The following is a 21251-nucleotide window of genomic DNA, read 5'->3' as shown; positions in this document are numbered from 1 at the left end:
ACCTTTAATTCAATTATCTAGTATTCATACCAACATCGATCTGGGCTTTCGATGGTGTTCAATACAAAAATTTGACAAAAAATTCATACTTGAGATGAGCGAGGATATGCTTGAATGATCCAAGACCAACGCCCATATTCTCTGCAATTTGGTCTCGCTCAGTATCTCCTCCTCCCAATCTAAACCTTCTTCACTATGGTTCAGGACCTCTCGTGTAGAGAGAAGCAAAAACAAATGCGAAGAAACCTATCCACTGTTACTCTTTTTTACCTTTGTAAATCTATTGTGGACCCAAAATGTTTCCTTCAACTTCAAAAACTCTTGCAGGTAACTAGCTGACACAAATGGGTGGACATGATTGCTGCAATCAATCGGATGGACATAAATCCTGCTCATGTGGACGAGCATGGATGCACTCCATGCTCGGAGCATGGAAGAATTTTCGATTAAAACTCCACAAAAGAAGAAGTCTGCAAAGGGTCCCCAAATGGTTACTGGTCTTAGTAGTGAAAAGAGAAAATTAGGGGTGTAGGTTAATAATTTTCCTTCAGTAGCAACTTTTTGATGTAAATTGAAAAGAAATAATGGATGAGTCATGAGTTTTACCTAAAAATTAGGCCTATATTGCCCCAAGTAAAAACTGGCAAGTAGTCAAAGACCTCATCTCCTATCTCAGTTCCAACTAGGTAGTTAGCTAGGACAATCAATAAGCTGATCGAGGAGCATTTCTTTCTTCTGTCTTGAGGGAATTGATGAGCAAATTACATATTGTGATTCGTGAAGACAAATTCATTGTCTATTCTTTCTATTTCTCACTAAAGATAAAAGGTAATTAAGAAGAGAAAGAACCCAAAATTAAACAATCTAGGATATGCCCCAAAGTTCATCTGACATATGCCCCAATAGGGCTGTCAATTCCGACACGACCCGATAACACGACTCGAAACCCGCACGAAATAAAGCGGGTTGAACCCGCACGATTAAAAAGCGGGTCAGCCGTGGGTCAACCCGCCATGACCCATTTAATAAATGGGTCGGCCACGGGTCAACCCGCCAGCACGAAGTGAACCTGTATAACCCGATTATGTTATACTTCTTCTTGAAATTTTGGACGTTGGGAGTATTTGATCATAGGATTAGACAATTTGAAATATTTTGCTTTATAATTATTGGATTTAATTATTTATATTATTCGTCTTGTGGAGTTTTTAGTGAATTTAATCAATTTATGCATTTTTTTAATTAAATGGGTCACATTGTTAACCCTTAAATGGGTCATTTTGTTTAACACGACATGACCTATTTGTTAAATGGGTTAAGCGGGTTGGAAACGGGTAACCCGTTTAATAAATAGGTTGGGTTTGGGTTTAGATTTTTGACACGATTATTAAATGAGTTGGGTTTGGGTTTGTATCTTGCGACACGACAAATATCTTGACCCGACACGAACCCAACCCGACACGACCCATTGACAGCCCTATGCCCCAATCACCAACAGTCTACATCTAATGTCTGTACGCGACGAATTAATGTCCAGCACGCGCCAGACCTGTTTTCCCGCAACACGACAAGAAATTGATTTCCACGCTCGAGCCCACTAGCGTCACCATTTCCAGACCAGCGCCTGACGTCACCCACGTTGTGGGTTGGGCCGAGCTGGCAACCAGCCATCGTGGGTCACATTCTGGGTCAGGATTTTAACATTCCTCGTGACCTGGGTCAGATAATGTCGAGTAGGGGCCGGCACCAATAAGTGGGAGGACCAAAAACAACACGTACTACTTCATTGTATGAATCACTGATCACTCACCAAAAACAAAATGAATGTAATCGATGATATTAAAAAGAAAATTTTACCAAATGAAGTGAATTCTGAGCTTGTATGTAACAAATGTGCATGTCAATGTATAAAATGTGGCGCTATTGTCTTTGTTTCGAAGGCGATTCAGTTGCTGCAAAATTGAGGATCGTTATAGAAAACCGCTTCAGTTTTGAGTAATGGCTAACCCTCAAGTAGCTTTAAATGTAAAGCACCCGGAAGAAGAAAAATCTCAGAGGTCAGTTCTCCACGATATTGCATTTTACTTCTTGTAGATCATTGCATCAAATAATATACTCAATTTATACCGATGAGTACGTTCAACTTGTTGTTCATTGTGTGATTTTCAGATCGGTTACTGAGGGAGGAGATACAAGAACAACTGGAGGATGGTTCTCCTTTAACAAAATTTTCAATCCAGAAGGGAAGTTCCTTCCGATGTGGAACAACATATTTGTAGCATCTTGTGTGTTTGCTGTCTCCTTTGATCCTTTGTTCTTCTACACTCCAGTCATAAACGAGAAGAAGAAGTGTGTATATTTTGACACAAGGTTGAAGGCCATAGCCCTTGTCTTAAGGTTACTCACACTACTACAATAACATGATTTAAGGACACTGAAACTGTGTCCTTAAAAACATACAAGGACTCTTTAAAAAAGAGTCCTCTATCTGGGTGTCATCATAAGTCTGAAATAAGGACACTGGAAATGTGTCCTCTTATCTATACAAGGACACAATTTATGTGTCCTAATAGCTATAAAAGTGGTGTCCTTAAATCTATAAGAGGATACCTAAATTGCATCCTTATATTATCAAATAAGTGTCCTCTTTTCTGTATGAGGACACACAAATTGTGTCCTAAAAGCTCTGAAAATGAGTCCTTAAATCTATTAGAGGACACAAAAGCAACACACTCAAATGTGTCCTCTATTTTATACAAGAACACAAAAATTGTGTCCTCAAAGATTTGAAAATAGAGTTCTTAAATCAATATAAGGACACAAAAATTACATTCTCATATGTCCTCTTTTCTATACTAGGACACATAGGAATGCATTGTGTCCTATTTTCTGTACATTCCCATCAAATTTGCATACAGATGACACATCAACAAGTCCTTATAATTAATATGAAAACTGATACAAAAAAATATCCAATCCAAGTAGTCTATAAACACCATAAGTCCATCTCATTAAAGGAGCATAAAGATCCAAAATGTCCTACTCTACTGTTTTGACCAATTTAATTCAAAGTTGCTGCTACAATAAGCAGGCTTCAAATATATATAACTAATTTGATTCATACCAGAAGTAAGAAATCTGCATATACATATGCTAACTATTTTAGTTCATCTTAGATATATCCATCAACTTGCTCTACCCACTCTACTCGAACGAGATCAACCTCTTCTTGAGTGTGTCTTTTTCCTTAAACTGAAATGATGAGCATTAGTGAATATTACATTAAACAAAAAAGCAACCCAGTAAGCATGTGCACAACTAATCAAAGACAACAAGACATATAATTGACCTGAAATAACAAATAGAGGAAAATCTATAAGGCTTTAATGAATGCACTAGTACACACTAAGAAGAATCTGTAAGGGTGTTGGCTTAAAACAGAACATGTAAGGTAGATATTCATTTGTTTGAATTGAGCATAAGGTACTAACTCTCTGCCACCAGTGTCAACGTTAACAGATAAATCTACTTTGTAAGGGAAAATACCTCTAGAGAGCAAAGATAATAACCGTTAACAGATAACAATTGCATGCATCAACTTTTTTATATTCTATTTTTGTTAAAGCACCTTTCATCATATTAATCAAGATAAAAATTAAAAACACAACGTTGTGTTATCAACGAACCTCTTATGCATTGATACATAATAAGGGGAACTAACTATCATTCAAAGGAAAAAAAAAAAAAGAGATGGAAGCAGACCTTCATGGCTTTAAGTATCTAATCATCTGCTACTCAAAACCCTTGATCTTTTATTTCCTGCAAGCACATATGTAAACGAAAAAATGTAACTGCATTCAGCATTGATCCTTAGTTCATTTACATAATCTCAAAAACATAAACTCATTAAGGATTAGTGATACTAACCATGAGTCATGGAATCTGAACAAATAGCTATATTCGAAGCAACAAACCACTGGTATAACCCTGCCCTGTGCAGATCACTAGTTGATAAATAACAGGAAGGGATCAGAGAAAACTGAACTTGAGATTACAATTTATCCCATCAAGCCTCAAGGCTCAGAGGTAACCAGGCTTGATGACTTGGTACACTTATTGTGTAAACCAATAAGTCATAATCAAAATACAAACATTCCTTACTTTACCTATTATAATATCTTCAAGTAGAGCACGTGTTCAAGTAGAGCACGTGTCCTTATTATAATTCTAAGTTGGTTGAATTAGTTCGCACAATGGAGGAATGAGTTAAATTACAAAGTATAAGAGTAAAGTCATACCCATTTAATGGTTTTAGATGTTATTGTTGTCTATCAGTTCTTGGGGTGATGGAATTGAAAATACCCTTTTGCTTCAATTTTTCATCAAGGGCAGCTCTTACTTTAAACATTTTCATGCTCTATAAAATTCATCATTCTGCCACATAGCAAGAGGTCTACATCAGACAAATGGAAAACTTCTCTCGCCCAATGAAAGATAATAAAATGTTTCAAAAGAAATGGAATGAGAATCTAGCACTAGTTAACAGCATTGCCCAGCATGGCTTACCTGACGTTTGCGTTTTCCTGTCTTTTCATCATCCTTCAGAGACTTCACTTTTTCCAACTGGACTGTGTTATGCGACTGCAATATTTATGTATGAATCACTCATGTACAAAACCTGGAAAGTACATATTATATACTGCTGAAAGACAAGATGCATACCACAGCTACTTCTTTTGGTTCAAGTGAGACAAGTTGGGGTCTGTATCCTTTAGCAAAAGTATCAGATGCTTTTGCACTTTAACCAATTTCATCACTGCTTCCATCCCATTATATTTATTTATGATTTCCTCGAGATCAGATGGAAGATTTTCATCAAGTTGCTTCACCTATCAAGTGAAATACATTAGCCTCATCTTTAAACAACAAATGCAGCACTATGAATGCTTGTAAGCAAAAAAAAAAGAAAAATTATACTTCTATAATAAAGAGGTAAAACTACCAATTATGGATAAGCAGAAGTTCGACCCGAGTAGGTCTGCCACCAACCTGTTTCAATTATAAACAATACCAAATTACTCTTAAAAAAAAAAAAATTACTTCCATCAGAACCACAGATATCACAACTAACGAGCTTTGCGAATATTAAAATAGTTACTACATTTCTAGACGACAAATCATGTAATGAATGATCAAGAGGGGAGTTTCGTAGTCTCCAAAGAAGGGACATAATCATGCTCCAGTGCCTCAGTTGTGGCAGTTGGTTCAGGGTCTTGTAAATATCTCGAAGAGCTACGACTGATAAGGCAGCAATATATAAAATCAACGATCTGACTATATGGTAGCCAATGGTATATTACAAAATGATTGTTAAAAAACTTGCACTTTTTTCAGTCACCTGGAACTTTCATCAAACAGGTGGTGTGCATGACTTCCTTGGCTTGATAATGGAAATGAATTTCTTTGAAAGTGGTAAAAATCGATAACCTGGATTATTAGACAATAACCACTACATCTCTTTTAGCGGCTCAGACAAGGAAACCGAATGAATAAAGGCAACAATCGATAACCTGGATTGTTCAAAAAATAATTGAAAACTTGGTGTTGATAAAGGAACATACTGGGTGATGCTAGCTCGATAGGATTTCTACACCTTTGACTTGTATATGACTCGTTCGCTCAAGACCTAAGATCTATCCTCCCCTCCATCTACAAGAGGATTCAAAGATGAAGCAATTATCTCTTAAAGCCGAGAGTACCCATATAAATAAACAGTGTAATCCCCAACATGAACCCATAAATCTGAATACCCACCAATTGAAAATTAGGAAGATAATAGTACCTGAAAGCCTGCATCTTGTATAGTCCTGATTTGGAGTTATTCAGTCCTCAACCTTTCTATCTGGGTTGATAGAACCAAATTAGGTCAGAGAGAGCATAAGATTGATAGGAGATCGGGAAACCAAATTTGCTTTTCTTCTGCTCTGACGAACAAAGCAAGGTTAATAGAACATATAAAATAGAAATAGAGGGAATGAAATTGGTGGGTTTCAATTGAAGAGGGAATCTGAAATTTGGAGGAAGAGGGAATCTAAAATTTTTGGGAGGGAAAACTCGAAAATGGGCAGACGCGAAAACTTTTTTCTTTTTTGTTGAATAGGTCGACTGAAGACTTTTAGGACACATATTCAAATCTAGTTGTCCTTGAAAAAAAACATACTTCCGCATAAAATTTCATTTAAATAAAGAGTGTCCTAAATGACCTTTAAGGACACCTTGTAAGTTGTGTGTCCTTGTTTGATGTCCTTGTAGCCCATATTTGTAGTAGTGTCACAGATCACTTCTACATTGGGACATTATTATGCGAATTTTGACCATGGCTTCTGAGGTGACAAAAACACAAGCGGAAGCTCATAATTCGAACGGGAAAATATCAGTTGAGGATGTTTTGAAAATAGCTAAGAGGGCTTGGGCGAAAGCTAATAGATCATACATCCTGATTGACATTTTAGCTATTCTTCCCATATCCCAGGTAATCGAGAGAAGTCTTTTTTGGAGTAATATTTGCTTAATTTCCCTCGTTTTCTAGTTGCTTGAACCTATGCTTGCCATTTGTAGGTGGGAATGTTCGTTTTCTTTTCGAAAATGAAGGGTCCGGGATGTTCGATAGAAAGGAGGCTTTTCGACTTTCTTATTTTGCTCCAATTTGTCCCACGCGTTCTTCCCGTTTACTTATTGTGCAGAGAACGTAAGAAAACTCTTAATAAAGCAAGCATGTGGACTAAAGGTGTTTTCAATTTCTTTCTATACATCCTTGCAAGTCATGTAAGTCCTAATTTTTCTTAATTAATGATCCTAGTTACATTTCTTTCATATTTTCCATATATATGGAAATGTCTTAATTTGCAGTTCAATTATTAAGTAACTTTTTTATTTTAGGTACTCGGAGCTCTTTGGTACTTTTTTGCCATTCAACGAAAGATGGATTGTTGGCATTTCGTTTGCCAATGTCACAAGGGATGTCAACCTAGTACCTTTAGTTTTAGTGAACAACGAGATAGATTGAGAACTGTCCCATCGTTAGACAAAAAATGTCCGTTAAACCTACTGGAAGAAATGAAAGGAAAGCCCTTTAATTTTGGAATATTTGCTAATGCGCTCGACTCCTGCCTAGTGCAGTCGACAAATTTTCCTCGAAAATTCTTGTACTGTTTCTGGTGGGGGCTACGAAATCTGAGGTTTGATAATATTACTTGTTCAGTGCTTTGTTCACATATCTTCATTACCCATGAAATGTTGTTCTTATATACTAATTGCTGCATTTGTTATTAATTGTGCAGCTCTTTTGGTGAAAACCTCCGTACAAGTACCTATGCATGGGAGAACCTCTTTGATGTTGAAGTAAATTGGAATTGCAGAGAGAATTGTAGTAGTATTATTGATAATAAGAGCCCTATATATAGAGATTTACAAAGTACACAAAAGGTAATAGAATCCGAACATAACTAGGAAATGTAGAACCTTCTCCTATTACAACTTTAGGACTAAACCCTAGTTTGAAGAGGCACACATGATGTCAACTTCCTTCAACACTCCTCCTTGTGCCGCTCAAACTTGGTGATGACGCTTTGATCGTCGTCTCATGATGGAATTCCTGCAAGTATACAGGGTGGATGTAGTATAGTAATGGAAGAGAAGGGGTTGTCGTTCCCACGAGGATATTAAGTCAATTCACAATATGAAAACCTAAATTAATTAAAACCAAAAACACACAAAACAAGAAACATGAATCGACTAAACAAACAATGACTCAAACTAGGATTTATGATTTTCACGGTTTTGAAAGAGTTTATGATAATGGGAAAATTATTCAAAAACAGAAACTTAAAATGTAAATCTAAATAAATTGAAATTTAGAAGAGAGTCTATAATGATTAAAGGTAAGAATACGATGATGATGAGCCTAGGGTGTCGGAATCAACCACAAGCAATCTTATCTACGTTTTGAACCAACCAATGAATTCTTTCGTTTCTTTTGATAACAATTCCCGTATCTAAGTTCAGGTACGACACTTAGACCATAGTTTTCCTTAAGTGTATGATTCTCTCCAGGTACGGCAGAGGTCGTATATCCTAGCATGCAATCTATCCAGGTACGGCATAAATTTAACACACAGGACTCATTACGTTATAGAAAACAAGGGAATCATGCAAACCATTACTTCAGGTACGACAATAATGTAATTCACAATTCTTTATCTCATGAAGCTAATTTGAATTATATTGCAGGTACGCCTCAAATTCATCTTCTGATAACTAGATGCAAAGCCCTAAAGGTCGCGAATCAATAGAACTTTAACATAAGCAACAATTCAAGCAGAGATTAAGAATTTATCAAAAAGAAATTATTAATCCATCAATTGAATATCAAAACATGTAAATAATCATGCTAGGGCCTCATCCTAGCCCTAGAAAAGGAGTTTAGCTACTTGAAACTAAATAAAACATAGGAAAAACATAAAAAGAATGGAAGGGGAAAAGAAAGGGAAGATGGATGAGTCATCTCCGCTCCTTAGGCGTCTTCAATGTGCTCCCGAGACTCCCCTCCTCATGCAAATTCGTGCTCCCTTATATAGGGAAGATTTCTGCTCATCTTTGGCTTCAAGTTTCCTTGTAAGACTTGGATTTGGATTCCTTTCTTCATTTGGAATGGGAAAACCTTGAAATATCTCTTGTAGAAGTAGTAATACATGTATTCTTGAATCCTCATCTGAATTAACTTCCTTGAAACATTAGGATTGACGATCTTGTGCCGCGAAACTTGAGTTCTCCACGAATGGTTGTAAATTCCCGAGCAGATTTCCTGTCCGACCTATCTTCACTCAAATAATCATAACTTTCTCCAAAATTATCTAAATCGAGATCCGTAAAATTCTACAGAAAGTAAACATCCGTAGCTTTCCAATGATATAAAGCTCATTGTCTGATTCGATCTGAGTAACTCCCAGTAATTCGGTGAAGTTGGGTGTTCTGCACAGGCAGATTCTGGGACTTGGAATTGCACATTGCCTTTCAATCCTAGTTAGCTCATTTTGGCTTCTTTTTCTTCTTTCTATGGAACAAACCTACAAAAACACTAAAAGATGTAAATGAATCATAAATAAGGAGAACTAAACATAAAAACCAAGATTAAGAGGCATAGAAATATAGGAAAATATGAGCCCATCAAATACCCCCACACTTAGACTTTGCTAGTCCTCGAGCAAAACAAATTAAAACAAAGACTAACTAGAACGAACACACAAGAATAAAGAAAAGTTCCTAATCCTTCCAATCACCTCAAAGAATCAATCTCAAAATTATAGCATCCAAATAACAACAATTATCAAAACAGGTCCATAAAACTTTCAATCGAGTGTTAATAAATTCCGATAACAACCATGCTTGTGTAGACAGCCATAAATCAATACAAATTTCCACAATCCAAATAGACACATGAAAATCAGCTTCAACTTCAAATCTCACCAAGGATTTCACTCAGAATAAAGCGCTCAGATTTTCTGGGTAATTCTACTCACTCATGTTTATGTGAGACGAAGGATATATAAAAGCAAAATAGCTCACATAAATGTTAAGATGGAAAGTCTTTTTCTGGAAAATAAAAATAAAGAATGATCTCATGCAAGAATATCTATCACCTGAATTATAGAATTGCCCCATAGGCTCACCTCTTTGACTCATCTCCACAAATTGCCTCACACTTTTCCTAGGATCATAAAGGTCTTTGTTCCGGTTGTAATGGGGCTAAGGGTTTTGGCTAAAAGAAATGAAAGATAAAGGAATTCAAAGGTTCTAAGAAATCAATAAAGCACAAATAAATTGAGACTTAAGATCGTCAAATCCCCATATGTGTCACACTTTCACTTATCAAATAACGAACATGGAAGGCCAAATTTCATTGTGTTGGGGCTTGACTTCACTTTAACCTTCTTATACTCCAAACCACACTCCAAGAAATCTTCAAGACATGGCTCTACAGTTTGTGGTTCTCAATTTTTTTTTTTTCATCTGCTTTCTAACCATAGAACAATGAAGACAAAATCTGCACCATAAACTCCAAGTTTCAATTCTTGTTTCTTGGTAGTTGGTTTCACGTCAACTTACTCCTCTGTTCCTAACACACAGCCTCATTCTTTTCTCTTTTTCTTTCTGACACAATCCCAAAGCAGCTTTCGTTCTTGCTTTCATATTCCAAGCTTAATTGGCAACCTTCTTTCAGAGCTTTTCCTTTGTAGCGTCAAAATTGTTTTTTTTTTCAATAGCTCTGTTTTGCTCTGAGACATCCCATCCCAAGCTGCTTCTACAAGTTCATGCTTTTGACAATAGCAATTTCCTTCGAAACAATAACCAATGTGTGTCCAATTTTTTTTTTTTTTCTTGTTGTCACTATTCAGACACACCTTTGCATTCAAAATTACTTTGACAATGGTAATTCCTTAACTGAAATTTAGAAGTATGACCTGCAAATTCCACTTTGCCTTCAAGTACACATCACAACCCCCAAACTTGTTTTCTTCAGTACACATTCTTTACTCCAAAGTTCCTCATATGCATCTTCATAGTGCTCCATCAATTTCTCAGAACATAGGTAAGATATGTGTTTAAGGGTGAAGGGTTGGGAATATGTGTTTTATGAAAGAAAAGGCTTATTTTGGCTCAAAGGGATATATATCTAAGGGATAATATAATCAGGAATGGAGGCTATTTGGCCATGGTGGTGATGATCCTAATTGCCTTAATCCCTTCCCAAAAATCATGTGAATCAATATAAAGTCTCGAGAGTCATTGAAGCAAGTTCTAGGACAAAATAATGAGATCATACCTATCTAACAAGAAAGATCATAGAACTATGTAAAGCACTCTCAAGAATAGGCAATAGGCTCAATACTCACATAGGTTATACAAGTCTACACTAACCGTCACATGCTTCTCCAGATCACAAATTTTCATATTAACAATGGCTGTTGTGTTTCAAGCATGATCATCATAAGAAAGCATTAACAAAATATTGATGTCCAGACCTAAATTGATGCTTATCATATTCATCAGCTCTAACAAGGATTAAATTCAAGTTCTCATCCTAGGTGTTGGAAGAAACTAAAGCAAAAGACTCACAAAATAACAACTAAACGTACAGAACACATTTTTTTTTTAGAGGTGATTTCCAGTATTTTCTACTAATTAAGCTATTCTACCACATGTGAAGCTAAAATATAAAAATTAACAAGAATCTAAATTCCTCCCCCAAACTTAAGTGAGACATTGTCCTCAATGTTGAAAATATTAGCTAGCAATAATGCATCAAACAACTAAGGGAAAAAAAAACACAAAAAGTAAAGAAAAGAAAAGAAAGAGTTTAGAGCTCCCTGGATGTAGACGAAGAGGAAGAAAGGCCAAGACATGCTCAAAGTAGAAATCTCCATAATTGTTGCAGTTTGACTCCCGGATCGGACACTGAAGACAGAGTTATTTGGCCAAAATTTGCCGGGGCTCATTGCAAAGCAATGAGTCTTGTAGCTCTCGTCAAATCACATAAAATCGACATATTACATGTCAAAAACGGACATTTCTGCTGCAAGTTAGCAGATTCAGTACTCTCTTTCACTGAGTTGCTGTGCATCACCACTTCATCCTCCAAAAACATGGGTTGCCTCCCATAAGCGCTAAGTTTTAAGTCTTCAGCCGGACTTGGCAAGGATCAAGTATGTGAAGCATCATTAAGGTATAACACCTCCTTTTCTTCACCACTGAATGACTCTAAATAAGGTTTAACTCGATGACCATTCACCTTGAATTTTGTACCATTTTTCAAGTCTTGAAGCTCTACTGCTCCATGAGAAAAAACTTGCAAGAGTAGATACGGTCCAGTCCACCTTGATCTCAGTTTGCCAGGAAACAAACGAAGCCTGGAGTTATACAACAACACCTTTGTATTTGGTACCAAATGCTTGGGCTTCAGAGCTTTGTCATGAGCTATCTTTGTCTTCTCCTTATAAATTCTTGCATTCTCATAAGCTTCATTCCGTAATTCATCCAACTCATTTAATTGAAGCTTCCTTAAAGTTCCTGCTTCATGAATGCCAAAATTCAACTTCTTTAATGCCCAATAGGCTTGATGCTCCAACTCCACAGGAAGATGACAAGCCTTTCCAAAGACAAGTCTATAAGGAGACATACCTAATGGAGTTTTAAAGGCTGTTCTATATGCCCAACACGCATCACTCACCTTTAATGACCAATCTTTACGGTTTTGACTCACTGTTTTCTCAAGAATATGTTTAATCTCCCTATTCGAAACTTCGACTTGCCCATTTGTTTGGGGATGGTAGGGAGTAGAGACTTTATGAGTAATGTTATACTTCTTCATGAGAGCTGCAAAAGACTTGTTAATGAAGTGGGAACCTCCGTCGCTGATAATAGCTCGCGGTGTGCCAAAACGAGTGAAAATATGCTCCTTTAAGAAACTCAGAACAACATTATGATCATTGGTCCTTGTAGGCAGTGCCTCTACCCATTTAGAGACGTAATCCACAGCAACAATAATGTAGAGAAAGCCATGAGACATAGGGAATGGACCCATGAAGTCGATTCCCCAAACGTCGAATAATTCGACCTCCAAAATATTTGTCAATGGCATCTGCGACTTTGAGGAGATATTCCCCATTCTTTGGCACCTATCACAGGTTGTAACAAAGGTATATGCATCCTTGAAAAGTGATGGCCAATAAAATCCACTTTGCAATACCTTGAGAGCAGTTTTCTTGGCTCCAAAATGTCCTCCACATGCATATGTATGACAAAAGGTGAGAATACTTTGAGTTTCTTCATGAGAGACACACCTGCGAATTATTTGATCAGAGCAATACTTAAATAGGTACGGATCATCCCAAAAGTAGTGCTTCACTGTAGAGAGAAAGTGCTTCTTCTGTTGCTTGTTTAAATCTGCCGGTAGAAACTTGCTCACCAAGTAGTTTACTATGTCAGCATACCAAGGAAGGTTGTCAACAACGAAGAGCTGCTCATCAGGAAAATATTCATTAATTGGAGTCACACCATCGCCAACATCTTCCTTGATCAATCTGGAAAGGTGATCAGCAACTACATTTTCGGTCCCTTTTTTGTCCTTAATCTCAAGATCAAATTCTTGCAAGAGTAGGATCCATCTTATCAATCTTGGCTTTGCATCTTTCTTCGTTAATAAGTATCTAAGGGCTGCATGATCAGAGAATATTGTCACCTTAGAGCCAATCAAATAACTCCTAAACTTCTCCAATGCGAAAACCACCGCAAGCAATTCTTTCTCTGTTGTAGAGTAGTTTAATTGAGCATCGTTCAAGGTCCTACTTGCATAGTATATAACATGAGGAAGCTTATTAACTCGCTGCCCCAAAACAGCTCCCAAAGCGTAGTCAGAAGCATCACACATAATTTCGAAAGGAAGATCCCAATCCGGTGCCCGAATGATAGGTGCATGTGTTAATTCCTTTTTGAGAGTTTGAAAAGCCTTCAAGCACTCTTCATTGAACTCAAACACAGCATCTTTAGCCAACAAATCACATAATGGTTTAGTGATTTTTGAGAAATTAGGGATGAATCTCCTGTAAAAGCCAGCATGCCCTAAAAATGACCGAACTTCTTTAACTGTAGACGGAGGAGGAAGCTTCGAAATTAATTCCACCTTAGCTCTATCAACTTCAATACCCTTTGCTGATATTATATGCCCAAGTACAATGCCCTTCTTCACCATGAAGTGGCATTTTTCCCAATTTAAAACTAAATTGGTTTCTTGACACCGTTGAAGCACTAAGGAAAGATGGTAGAGACATTCATCAAAAGATGAACCAAAGACTGAGAAATCGTCCATAAATACCTCTATTATTCTTTCCACCATGTCGGAGAAGACACTCATCATGCATCTTTGGAAGGTTGCTGGAGCGTTGCATAATCCGAAAGGCATTCGACGATATGCGAAGGTTCCAAAAGGACATGTAAATGTAGTCTTTTCCTGATCTTCTGGAGCTATTGGAATTTGATTATAACCTGAATACCCATCCAAGAAACAGTAGTGACTATGGCCTGCAAGTCGCTCCAACATCTGATCAATGAAAGGTAGAGGAAAGTGATCTTTTCGAGTTGCACTATTTAACTTCCTGTAGTCAATACATACCCTCCAACCTGTGACTGTCCTTTGAGGTATGAGCTCATTCTCTTCATTTTTTACCACTGTAATTCCGGACTTTTTAGGCACCACCTGCACTGGACTCACCCATTCGCTATCTGAAATAGGATAAATAACTCCAACATCAAGCAATTTCAACACCTCTGCACGAACCACTTCTTTCATGTGTGGGTTAAGGCGTCTTTGAGGATCTCTAGTAGGTTTAGCTGCATCTTCTAAGAATATTCTATGCATGCATATGGAAGGACTTAACCCCTTAATGTCTGCAATTGTCCATCCCAAAGCTGTTTTATGCTCCCTTAAAACTCTAAGTAATTTCTCCTCCTCTGAACTACTCAAGTCTGAAGCAATAATCACTGGAAGAGTTTCTAAATCACCAAGATATGCATACTTCAAAGTTTCTGGAAGAGGTTTCAATTCGAGTGTAGGAGGCTTTACAATAGAAGGGACAAGTTTGGTCTCAGAGTGTTGCAAACGTTCAAATTTTGGAGACCATCTAGGTGGATATGTACCAGCAGCATTTAGTGTTTCTTGTGCCTCCAACACTTTATTATTTTCAAACTTCATTCCTTGTTGAGCAATACACACTTCAAGAGGATCTGTAGAGCTTGTTTCCAGGGGCGGATCCAGGATTCCACATTCGGTAGGGCTTGGATTTCTTAACAAAGTGAAGGAAAAAAAATAGTAGAGAATCTCGATGGTGGGAGAGAATTTTATTAATTGAAAAAATGATACACCTAGTCAGGGGGGGACATAATGAGCCTTACCCCTCTAATGCATATACAAAATTAAAAAACAAACTCAATAATCAAATAAACGTGCAATGCAATATAATACAATGTAGTAATTTTTTTTGGTCGCTTCGGTTTCGGCTCATGATTTGACATTTTAGTGTAACACCTATAAATTATATTAGATATATGAGAAAAATGCCATTATGCCAATCCAATTATAATTCACATATATGCAACACCTAAAATTACAATTATGTGAGCAATGTCATTACCTTTATTTGTTTACAAGCTTTCTCAAACGAATTATGGCCCTCTGCTTCTGAGGTTTGAGGCCTTAACACTCATGAATCATGAATCATACAAAGCTACAAACTGCAAATCTGCAATTGAAGAAGAAATCAACATTAAACGGAAGCCAAGTTATCAAACCCATTGATAACTACCCAATCACTCAATCAGTATCATTACCTTTATTAAAATCAAGTAATCAACATCAACTCATCAATTCGTTTCTGCAATTATATCATTTCTGCAAATCTGCAATTTCTGCAATTATACCAAATCTGCAATTTCTGCAATTATACCAAATCTGCAATTTCTGCAATTATATCATTTCTGCAAATCTGGGAATTTCTGCAAATCTGCAATTTAGCAATTATATAACTACCCAATCACTCAATCAGTATCATTACCTTTATTAAAATCAAGTAATCAGCCACAAGCTACCAAATTCGTTTCTGCAATTATATCATTTCTGCAAATCTGCAATTTCTGCAATTATACCAAATCTGCAATTTCTGCAATTATATCATTTCTGCAAATCTGGGAATTTCTGCAATTTAGCAATTATACCATCAACATCAGTATTCAGTAAGACAGTAGCACCAAGTCACCAACCGAAATCGAAACCATTGGCCATTACCCATAACCCATCCCATTTCAATTTTCAATTTTCAAGTTTTCAACTATAAAACTTAAAAACCAACAAGAACTCAAAACTGATATAGACATATAGATTAAATGGAAGACAAGAAAATGAAGAAATCAAGAATCACAACTTCACAGTTCACAAGATCAATCATCAAATCATTCAAAATTTCAAATGGAAATCAGAACTTCAGAAAATCAGAAATCAGAACTAGGGAGAGAAGAATGGTGAGGTACCACGGTCCACGGAGTGACGGAGACAACCAGAGGGGTTGCTGGTGGAGAGTCCAAGTCGGCAAGACGGCAAGTCGCGGCTGTAGCCTGTAGGGCTTGAAACGAGATGACTGGTACAAAAAAAAAAAAACATATGTATATACCTAATTTTTTTTTTGGGCCCAAAAAGTCCGGTAGGGCTTGAGCCCTACCAAGCCTGTGGCTGGATCCGCCCCTGCTTGTTTCAATGAAAGATTGCTTCACAAGGTGTTGCACCATGTCCACACTAAAACAATCATAACGATCTGCAGGTTTCTTCAAGGCTTCAAAAATTTTCCATGAAATTGTAATATCATGCACTGTCATAGTCAACAACCCTTCTTTAACATCAATTTTTGTACCTGCAGTAGCCATGAAGGGACGCCCCATAATGAGGGGAAGAGCTTTGCCTCTGATCTCTGTATCTTCCATGTCCAAAACAATAAAATCTGCTGGCAGAATAAAATCTGCAACTTTGACTAGCACGTCCTCCACTATGCCTCTGGGATACTTTACAGAACGATCTGCAAATTGTAGGGAGATATTTATGTTCTGCAAGGGTCCAACACCAAGAGTTTTGTAAACCGAATAGGGCATTAGATTCACACTTGCCCCAAGATCAAGTAAGACTTTCTCAAAGTTTTTCTCTCCAATGGTACATGGGATTGTAAAGCTGCCAGGGTCCTTAAGCTTTGGTGGCAATTTTCTTTGAAGCACAGCACTCACTTCTTCTGACAACATCACTTTTTCATCCTTTTCAAACCTCCTTTTATTAGTACAGAGCTCTTTTAAAAATTTTGCATAAGAAGGAATCTGTTTGATGGCATCTAGCAGCGGAATGTTAATTTGCACCTTCTTGAACTGCTCCAGAATGTCTCCCATATATTTATCCCTTTTTTCTTGTCTTGCACGCTGTGGGAAAGGTAAGGGAGGGTTGAAGACGTTCTCCTTGGAGGCTGGCCCCTCTAAGGTCTTTGTAGCCTTTGGAGATGCAAAATCATTAGTTTTTGGTACTTTTTCTGCTAGGCAGTCCCCACCCACGAGTTTGGCACCTTCTTTGGTCTCTTCAATGTTGTCTAAAGGTGACAAAGTACTTCTGGAATCAGACCTTAAGACCTGGTCATCTTGGTTCAGGGCCTCCTTTGTTGAATTTTCAACTTCTCCAGGCATTACTACCATGTTATCAATTGCTTTTCCACTTCTCAATATGGTAATAGCCTTGGCATGCTCTTGACCTCTTGGATTAACCTCAGTTTGACTTGGAAATTGGCCTTGTCCTCTCTCCATTCTATTTAAAATAGTAGCTATCTGTCCCACCTGAACTTCAAGCTTTTGTTGACTCTTTTCCAAGTTTGATTGGCTTTGTTTCAACGTTGCAACTTCATAATCATACTTTTCTGTTCTCTTCAATATTTGAGCCAACATATCTTTAATGGAAGGGTCTTCTTGTTGCACATGGGGTGGTTGATAAGCTTGCTGATATTGTCTTTGTTGTGGTTGAGAGATTCCAGCTCCTTGATTATTGCTCCATGAGAAGTTTGGGTGTTGTTTCCAACCCGGATTGTAAGTATTTGAATAGGGATCATTCCGAGGTCTCCCATTAAATGCATTAACTTGCTGCACCTCATCTATCATAGGATTTGTTGGGCACATCTCAGTCTCATGGGCATCACTAGAACACAGAGCACAGACTTGTCTTGCCACCTTACTCACCAATGGTGTCAATAACTTAGTTAATGCTGCTACTTGCTCCTCCAAACCTGACCTTGTTTGAACTGCATACATGCCTCCTCGTTTTGTTGATGAAGAATTCAATGCCCTAGGATCTCTTACACTGTAATCCCAATGCTGAGAGTTCTCACAAATAGTCTCAAAAGCCTGAATAGATTCCTCTGGAGTTTTATTCATCAAACTTCCACCTACTGTGGCATCGACCATCCCCCTGGTCTGAGGATTTAGTCCTCTATAAAAGTACTCAACCTTTTGGTAATCTTGAAAACCATGGTGAGGGCATTGACGAAATAACTCCTTGTAACGCTCCCAACTTTCATGAAAAGGTTCATCCTCAGGTTGAGTGAAAGTAATAATAGTTGTCAGTAGAGCACTTGTCTTTCTTGCAGGGAAGAATTTTGCAATGAACTTTGATGAAAGATCTGCCCATGAATTTATTGATGCTTCAGGAAGAGAGTCAAACCAATCCTTCGCCTTATCCTTTAGAGAGAATGGAAATAGTCGAAGTCTAATTTGCTCTATGTTAACTTCCGTATAATTAAATGTTGAGCATAAATTGAAGAACTCCTTGACATGCTTGTATGGATTCTCATTCTCTTTCCCATAGTATGTTGGCAAGAGTTGAATAGTTGCTGGTCGAATCTCGAACTGCTGAGTTATGGGTGCTAAGACGAGACAAGTAGGCGCGGTGTAATCTGTAGGAGTAGTATAATCTCTCATGCGCCTTGGTGGTGGTGGGGGTGGTGGATTATTATTATTCTGAGGATCTTGTCCATTGTTTAGAACTAAACCAGCCATCCTATCAGGTGGTAATCTACTGCTCAGTTGTTGCCTTCGTAGATGTCTAAGTGTCCTCTCAAGTTCGTGATCAATAGGAAGAAGATCTGAGTGTTGTGATCGTCTTCCGTGCATAAGCCTTCAAGAATTAGATTTGTGTACCTAGAGCACTAGAACACGAGGTTAAATATTGACTTTTAGACACAATGACTAGGAAAAGTAAGCCTAACTCAAATTGGAAAAGGAAAAGAACAGCTTATGTCTAAACAAAGGAAAAAGAAATCCTGTTTTGTCAAGGTAAACTTCCAGGTTTGCACACTGTCCACTCTTTTGATGATTTCTCCCTGCTCAAAACTCGGAATCCCAATCCGCTTTTTGCGTTGGAAACTAGACTTCGGTATCTTTCCAGTGATGTATGATACTCCTACACAAATACTAAAATATCAGTTCGTAATCAGCTTTGCAAAATAGTTCCAGAACGTAAAAGAAATAAAAACTGGACTGACTTATTTTAACACAACTTTTTTTTTTTTTTTTTGACTCCAAAAACTAAATAGAATCTTGAATAACAAATCAAGCTAACACAACTAGAATTAAATTAGGAATTCAATATTTTAAATCAAACTAAATTATCCCCGGCAGCCGGCGCCAAAAACTTGGTGGAATTCCTGCAAGTATACAGGGTGGATGTAGTATAGTAATGGAAGAGAAGGGGTTGTCGTTCCCACGAGGATATTAAGTCAATTCACAATATGAAAACCTAAATTAATTAAAACCAAAAACACACAAAACAAGAAACATGAATCGACTAAAACAAACAATGACTCAAACTAGGATTTATGATTTTCACGGTTTTGAAAGAGTTTATGATAATGGGAAAATTATTCAAAAACAGAAACTTAAAATGTAAATCTAAATAAATTGAAATTTAGAAGAGAGTCTATAATGATTAAAGGTAAGAATACGATGATGATGAGCCTAGGGTGTCGGAATCAACCACAAGCAATCTTATCTACGTTTTGAACCAACCAATGAATTCTTTCGTTTCTTTTGATAACAATTCCCGTATCTAAGTTCAGGTACGACACTTAGACCATAGTTTTCCTTAAGTGTATGATTCTCTCCAGGTACGGCAGAGGTCGTATATCCTAGCATGCAATCTATCCAGGTACGGCATAAATTTAACACACAGGACTCATTACGTTATAGAAAACAAGGGAATCATGCAAACCATTACTTCAGGTACGACAATAATGTAATTCACAATTCTTTATCTCATGAAGCTAATTTGAATTATATTGCAGGTACGCCTCAAATTCATCTTCTGATAACTAGATGCAAAGCCCTAAAGGTCGCGAATCAATAGAACTTTAACATAAGCAACAATTCAAGCAGAGATTAAGAATTTATCAAAAAGAAATTATTAATCCATCAATTGAATATCAAAACATGTAAATAATCATGCTAGGGCCTCATCCTAGCCCTAGAAAAGGAGTTTAGCTACTTGAAACTAAATAAAACATAGGAAAAACATAAAAAGAATGGAAGGGGAAAAGAAAGGGAAGATGGATGAGTCGTCTCCGCTCCTTAGGCGTCTTCAATGTGCTCCCGAGACTCCCCTCCTCATGCAAATTCGTGCTCCCTTATATAGGGAAGATTTCTGCTCATCTTTGGCTTCAAGTTTCCTTGTAAGACTTGGATTTGGATTCCTTTCTTCATTTGGAATGGGAAAACCTTGAAATATCTCTTGTAGAAGTAGTAATACATGTATTCTTGAATCCTCATCTGAATTAACTTCCTTGAAACATTAGGATTGACGATCTTGTGCCGCGAAACTTGAGTTCTCCACGAATGGTTATAAATTCCCGAGCAGATTTCCTGTCCGACCTATCTTCACTCAAATAATCATAACTTTCTCCAAAATTATCTAAATCGAGATCCGTAAAATTCTACAGAAAGTAAACATCCGTAGCTTTCCAATGATATAAAGCTCATTGTCTGATTCGATCTGAGTAACTCCCAGTAATTCGGTGAAGTTGGGTGTTCTGCACAGGCAGATTCTGGGACTTGGAATTGCACATTGCCTTTCAATCCTAGTTAGCTCATTTTGGCTTCTTTTTCTTCTTTCTATGGAACAAACCTACAAAAACACTAAAAGATGTAAATGAATCATAAATAAGGAGAACTAAACATAAAAACCAAGATTAAGAGGCATAGAAATATAGGAAAATATGAGCCCATCATCTCACTAAAAACCTTATCAGGTAACAAAAACCCTGTTGGACAAAAATAACCTTGGTCAAAGGACAAAAAGAGCACAACACGTCCTTTACTCTTCGAGATCAGACATGTAGACATCATATCTCCCCCTGATGTCAATATCTCCCCCTAATTGCTACAATCATGGGAGTTCGGATAACTTTCTCAATCCGATGCTCTTCACATGTTTCTCGAATGTGGATTTAGGTAACGACTTAGTAAATAAGTCGGCTACATTATCCTCAGATCGAATTTGATTCACTTCAATATTTAAAAGTGCTTGTTGTTGCTGATTGTAAAAGAACTTAGGCGATATATGCTTGGTGTTGTTG

The 21251-nt window shown here is 37.3% G+C and overlaps 1 protein-coding gene across 1 annotated transcript; it reads right to left on the bottom strand.

Annotated features, from left to right (window-relative positions):
* Positions 1 to 10053: 10053 nt before the first annotated feature.
* LOC121049945 lies at positions 10054 to 18681 on the bottom strand. Its single transcript, XM_040508434.1, has 2 exons — positions 16347 to 18681; positions 10054 to 14808 (listed from the first exon to the last, which is right to left on the bottom strand). Exons 1-2 carry the CDS (start codon positions 18679 to 18681, stop codon positions 11759 to 11761), a joined length of 5385 nt encoding a protein of 1794 aa, XP_040364368.1. The 3' UTR covers positions 10054 to 11758.
* Between the last annotated feature and the right edge of the window lie 2570 nt (positions 18682 to 21251).

The sequence above is a fragment of the Rosa chinensis genome, chromosome 1 (genome assembly GCF_002994745.2).
Source record: "Rosa chinensis cultivar Old Blush chromosome 1, RchiOBHm-V2, whole genome shotgun sequence".
In the NCBI taxonomy this organism is placed as follows: Eukaryota; Viridiplantae; Streptophyta; class Magnoliopsida; order Rosales; family Rosaceae; genus Rosa; species Rosa chinensis.
Note: the sequence above shows the minus strand (reverse complement) of the source record. Positions and strands in the feature narration are given on the sequence as shown.

Excerpts from the sequence above, each read along its gene's own strand:
- LOC121049945 (XM_040508434.1), bottom strand. The coding sequence starts at position 18,681 with ATGGCTGGTTTAGTTCTAAACAATGGACAAGATCCTCAGAATAATAAT. Across the intron at positions 14,809-16,346 it reads TTTCATTGAAACAAGCAGGG|GAATGAAGTTTGAAAATAAT; the intron begins GCGGATCCAGCC and ends TTGCTCAACAAG.